At 53.3% G+C, this 6,000-nt stretch overlaps 1 protein-coding gene across 2 annotated transcripts in view; it reads left to right on the top strand.

Moving 5' to 3' along the window:
• The first annotated feature begins 2,419 nt into the window (after window positions 1-2,419).
• Window positions 2,420-6,000, top strand: part of LHFPL4 (LHFPL tetraspan subfamily member 4) — a 61,078-nt gene continuing 57,497 nt past the window's right edge. The window contains exon 1 of one of the 2 annotated variants that reach the window (XM_077324840.1): window positions 2,420-3,244. In XM_077324840.1, coding sequence (XP_077180955.1) covers window positions 2,839-3,244 — 406 coding nt within the window. In that variant the 5' untranslated portion in view covers window positions 2,420-2,838. The remainder of the gene's footprint in view (window positions 3,245-6,000) is intronic. The other variant, XM_077324839.1, reaches the window with a different exon arrangement.

Raw genomic sequence — 6,000 nt, 5'->3', positions numbered from 1 at the left:
GAGTATCTGTGAAATAAAGTAACCCACATTCCCAAGGGTGTGTGTGTGGGGGGGTTGAGTTTCACTAGGTTATATACTCTGTCCATGGACAAAGGACCTCAGTTCTGTCTATGCATATGTAACGGATGTCTTCATTCTTAATAAAGAAACTTTCTTACACAGAAGTTCTGCTTATTGGAAAATTGAGCACTCTGACAGTAAGATGGTATAGTCTTGCCAGTTGTATGGGGATACTGTATTTTTATTGTTTTATGTTTCATTGTAAACCACCACAAGCTCGCTGGTCTTAGGGTGGTGGCATATAAGTTGAATGAATGAATGATGAATGAATGAATGAATGAATGAATGAATGAATGAATGAATGAATGAATGAATGAATGAAGACATCGTGGGACCCATCCACAACAATGAGATGCACTTTACATAATGAAAGGGAAAAGATGCTAATCTGGTGCTGTTTGGGGGGGGGCTTATAGCTCAGAGCCAAATGAATTAATTCAATTCCTTTGGCTCAACTTCAGCTGAATACAAAATGTATTATTGGGAGGCTGAACAGGAGGGATCAGCAAGGTCTGCACCCCCAAATTGTTGTCTAAACCAGTCCTTATGTCTGGGCAGCAATGAAGGTGGTCTGGAGAATTGTGACAGGCTACAGTCAAGTATTCCTGGCTGCAGAGTTTACTGTTGGTGTCATTTTGCTTCAGGGAAACATGAAGCAGCTTTATAATGCATCAGATCTCTGATCTATCAAGGTCAGTACTGTTTATTCTTACTGGCAGTGGCTGTCCAGGGTCTCAAGTAGAAGCCTTTGTCCTCACTTTCTGCCTCCAAGAATTGAACCTGGGGCCTTCTGTATGCAAAGCAGAGGAATCTTCCATGGAGCCAGGATCCCTGCATTACCTTGTATCTCAGGCATACTCATGTATTCACTGGAGGAAAAACCAGGAGGAACATTCCCAGGGGATGCCCAAAGAAATGCTGGTTGCCACTTTGGGGACAGAAGGTGAATTTCCTCCAGGCTAGACTGGCCAGGGATTCTGGTGTTTTTTGGGAGGGAGGAGCATCTTCTGGACATGGAATTGGGATTGGCAGGTAGTTGTGAATTTCCTGTATTCTGCAGGGGGTTGGACTAGATGACCCTGGAGGTCCTTTCCGACTCTAGGATTCTGTGATTCTAACTAATGTATTTCCAGTTCAAGAGTGTGGTCTGCACCTTTGGGAATTCTTCCATGTGATTCTCAAGCTTTGCGCACACATGAATGGGTTGTTGTAGGGGGCAACAGCAGTGCGTCCAAGTGTCATTAAAAGGTCAAGGTATCCCCTGTGCAAGCACTGGGTCATGTCTGACCCCTGGGGTGACGCCCTCCAGCGTTTTCATGGCAGACTCAATACGGGGTGGTTTGCCAGTGCCTTCCCCAGTCATGACCGTTTACCCCCCAGCAAGCTGGGTACTCATTTTACCGACCTCGGAAGGATGAAAGGCTGAGTTGACCTTGAGCCGGCTGCTGGGATCGAACTCCCAACCTCATGGACAGACAGCTTCAGACAGCATATCACTGCCTTACCAAAGTGTCATTACTAACATGATAAACTAGAACAGGAGCCCCTAACATTTTTGAGCTTGTAGGCACTTTTGGCATTCTGACCCACACGGAGGGCGCAGTCACAAACTGGCTGCCCCAGGAGGGAGGGTGTGCCCTACAATGGCTGCTACAGCTTACCTTGAGTCACATAATGAAGAGCTTTCTGTTATGGCGGCTGCTGCAGCCAAAGGAAGGTTTTTAAAAAACTGTGCAAGCAATCCATCTCCAACGGCCAATCAGAAGCCTTGCTGGGTCAAAATCTCATATGTCCCCCACCCACCTTCTAAAAGCCACTTGGTGGTGACTGGGGCCCATGGGCACGACTCAGGTTCAAATTCCCGCTCAGCCATGAAGCTCACTGGGTGACTTTGGGCCATTCCTCTGAGCCTAATATACCCCCACTAGGTCGTTGTGAAGATAGCGATGGAGATTAGACAGCCATGTATGTCGCCTTATACTCCTTGGGCAAAGGATAGGCTTGCTAGATCGGCCAGAAAGGCAGTGAAGAAAGAAGGATGGATGGAAGGAGAGAGAGCGAGGAAGGAAGCATGGAATCTGGCAGGCCCATCCAACGGGGCTATTGCAAAACACCCTCCACACATGCTCAGGAGCGCTCTTGTTTTCCGCCGGGCTGGTCCCCAGCAGGCCAGTCTCGGGCGGGCACGGCTGCCTCCTCCAGCCCCAGCCTCATCCCCGCGGGCGCGCCGAGGGCAGGGCGAGGGGCCGGCCGCGGGGCGCGCTCCCCTCCTCAGGCGCCTCCCTCTGCCTCTCGCGGGGCCGGGCGCGGCCGGGCGCATGTGCGTGGCGGCGACCCCTTCCTCCCGCGCGGGGAGCTGCCTGGGCGCTTCCCCGCCGCGGCTCCGGCCCCCCCCCCCCCGCCTCCCTCCCTCCCTGCCCGGGCCTTCGCGCGCGCGCGCCCGCGCCTCCCGCCTCGCGCACGAGCCGCGGCCAGGCAGGAGCACAGAGACGGCAGCCAAGATGGAGTCGCGGCTGGCGTGGATGCAGCCGCAGCTGCAGGGGGCCGGCGAGCGCGCCTAGGGCTCGCCGCCGCGCGTCGCCCCATGGCCTGGCCCCTCGGCGGCCGCCCCCTGCGCTCTCCCTCGGCCGGCGCCGCGGGGCTCCGGGGCCACTGAGAAGAAGGGAGGAGGAGGAGCCGCCTGTGCCTGTGCCCGTGCCTGTGCCGCCCGTGCCGGTGCGCCCTTCTCTGCGTCTCCGCGCCGCGCCGGGGTGTCGGCGCTCGGGGCCGCCCGGCAGGATGCTCCCGTCGCAGGAGGCCTCCAAGCTGTACCATGACAACTACATGCGGAACTCGCGGGCCATCGGCGTGCTCTGGGCCATCTTCACCATCTGCTTCGCCATCATCAACGTGGTGGTCTTCATCCAGCCCTACTGGATCGGCGACAGCGTCAGCACGCCCAAGCCGGGCTACTTCGGCCTCTTCCAGTACTGCACGGGCGACGAGGGCAACAACCGCGAGATCAAGTGCCACGGCTCCTTCTCCGAGTTCGCCAACATCCCCTCGGGCGCCTTCAAGGCGGCCTCCTTCTTCGTGCTGCTCTCCATGGTGCTGATCCTGGGCTGCATCACCTGCTTCGCCCTCTTCTTCTTCTGCAACACGGCCACGGTCTACAAGATCTGCGCCTGGATGCAGCTGCTGGCAGGTAGGTGGGACGCGCCGGACAACCCTTCCATCACCCCCCCCTCCAGGACCGCTAAAGCTACCGCCAAAAACTGGAAACCCTCCCAGCCAAAAAAAACTAAAGCCCAGAGGGAAACCCAATTTAAGCTGGGAAAAGACCCGGGGGAACCGCTGAATAAGGACTGGGATCTGCTTAGGATGACCGGAAGAAGTTTTGATGAATGGGCTTCTTTTCTCAAGGGGAAGGGCTGCATTCATGGGGACCGTTTTGTCTGCGTTGGGAAGGGAACACGGGCAGTGAATTGTGCTAGTTTTGAGGTTTTGGCGATTCAAATCTTCTGGTGTACAAAGAGGCCTGAAAGATTAGAACTCTCCCCTAGATTCAGGGTGAAATGTATGTTATCTTTCTGGATATCCGAGAGGGACGGGCGAATGAACCCCTTAAAGTAACAGCCACATGGGACTGGTAACTGGATTAGCTCCTGGAGGTGAGGCAAGGCCAGATCTTTGCCAAACAAAAAGAGCAACAGTTTTCCCTGGAAAGGGAGTGTTAAGTATTGAGGAACTGGTTTGCTATTTTGTGGTGCTTGGGGTTCCGAAGAGCTGCGGGGTGCAGTGAGATGAGCTATTGCTCTCCCACCTGCATCCCGATGTGTGTTTTGTTTTAATGGTGTATGGCAGGGGTAGTTAACCTGTGGTCCTCCAGATGTCCATGGACTACAATTCCCAAGAGGGAATTGTAGTCCATGGACATCTGGAGGACCACAGGTTGACTACCCCTGGTGTACGGGATTGGGCACTGGGCGGATGGAAGACCTATCACATCCATCCCTTTTGGCCAGTGCTCAGACAAATTGCTGGGACCTGAAGCTGAAGTAGAAGGAACAGAAGCCGAACAAGGAAATGGCTAAATTTTTAATCTGAAATGTTTTGAAACTGTAGTGATTTAAAGATGAGCTCTCCGTGGAAATCGTCATCACAGGCAGACGGCTGTGTAATCTTGAGAGGACGCAAGGCCAACTCTTTGCAACCTTTGTGTTTCTGTCCAAGGTGCTGAAAGGCCCTACAGAGGATACCATGCAGGGTATGAGGGTTGGTTGTGATTGCCTAGGAAGGCTGCGAGAAAGAATCAACCTGGCTGGCAGACTCTGAGTCAATTTGAGAAGGTGGGGAAAGACTTCCCTGGTCTTAGGCTAAATTCATAAGACCTGGAGTCATATCTGAAGGGAAATGGGACAGCTCCAGGGCTAGGTAAGGGAAAATGCTGTCCTCAGCTATGAAGGAATCCTAGGGGGTGTATAGTAAAATAGGAGCAAAAATAGTGGGTTCCCTTAAAAATGCATGGGAAGGCCCCAAGCCTTCCCTTCCCCTTCCTCTCACTCTGACTTTCCCCCATTTATCAGATAGTTGTGAGTGCTAAAGTGGGCTCAGGGCTGGCCGCTGGGCCCAGCCTAGGGAAGGAAGACCTGAATCTGAAATGAGCCAAGCTGCCTAGCTCAGCATGAAGGGAAGAGATGGGGAATGAATATATGATGAGTAGGAAAACAGGCTGACTAAATAGAGGCTCTGAGAAGAGGTGGAGGGGGAGTGGGATTTATGGCTTGACTAAAACTGGGGAGATGAGGCTTTGGTGGTCAGGGCCTGGGTTTCAAGAGAAGTGGGGTGGTTGCTTAGGCCTGCCCATCTGAGCACCCCCACCTGTTCCTCTAAGCCAGGGATAGTCAAACTGTGGCCCTCCAGATGACCATGGACTACAATTCCCAGGAGCCCCTGCCAGCGAACGCTGGCAGGGGCTCCTGGGAATTGTAGTCCATGGACATCTGGAGGGCCGCAGTTTGACTACCCCTGCTCTAAGCTATGAAGGAGTTGTGGACAAGCATGCAAATGTGAGTTAGTTCCAGATCCGTGGTTCCATTCATTTACAAGATACTTATTTGACCACTTACCAAAAACCATTTCTCAGCGCGGCTACCCTTAGCTGTGTTTGGACACACAAGGAGAAGCAGGAGATCAGCACTCTTCCTCATTCTCCCCTCCTCCTGCCATATATAGGGGGAAAGACTTGAAGGCATTCCATCTGGAAGTATATCCTGAATAACTAGACTGCTTTTTATGAGCAGAGGGGAGCGCTAAGGCTCTGCCGCACTAACCTTTTATTCCTCCAGGAACTTGGAATAAACTTTGCTGTGGTGTACCCTTCTTAAAGAGCCTCTTGTGGCGCAGAGTGGTAAGGCAGCAGAGATGCAGTCTGAAATCTCTGCCCATGAGGCTGGGAGTTCGATCCCAGCAGCCGGCTCAAGGTTGCCTCAGCCTTCCATCCTTCCGAGGTCGGTAAAATGAGTGCCCAGCTTGCTGGGGGGTAAACGGTAATGACTGGGGAAGGGACTGGCAAACCACCCTGTATTGAGTCTGCCATGAAAACGCTGGAGGGCGTCACCCCAAGGGTCAGAAATGACTCGGTGCTTGCACAGGGGATACCTTGATCTTTACCCTTCTTAAGAGTGATGAGAGGATTGGCCTGGCAAGGTGGCTTGAGGTCCCGGAGGAGAGAGACGGCCTGGCTTGGTGCTTTCCGCATAATAATGCTGTTCTGGTTGCCCTTGGTGGGCGGGAAGGAGACAGTATTGAAGTCAGAGCCTAAAGAGTGGCTTCCAGGCCGGGGCAGTCTGTCCCGAAACAGCTCCTGGCGTAGCATCTAGATTCCTTGTAGATTCTTTCCAGAATCCCCTTGCAGAGGTATCCATCATCACTGTACACAGTGATCCAGAATGAAATGCA

Source organism: Paroedura picta, chromosome 3, assembly GCF_049243985.1.
Source record: "Paroedura picta isolate Pp20150507F chromosome 3, Ppicta_v3.0, whole genome shotgun sequence".
In the NCBI taxonomy this organism is placed as follows: Eukaryota; Metazoa; Chordata; class Lepidosauria; order Squamata; family Gekkonidae; genus Paroedura; species Paroedura picta.
This window is presented reverse-complemented; position numbering and strand designations above follow the sequence as displayed.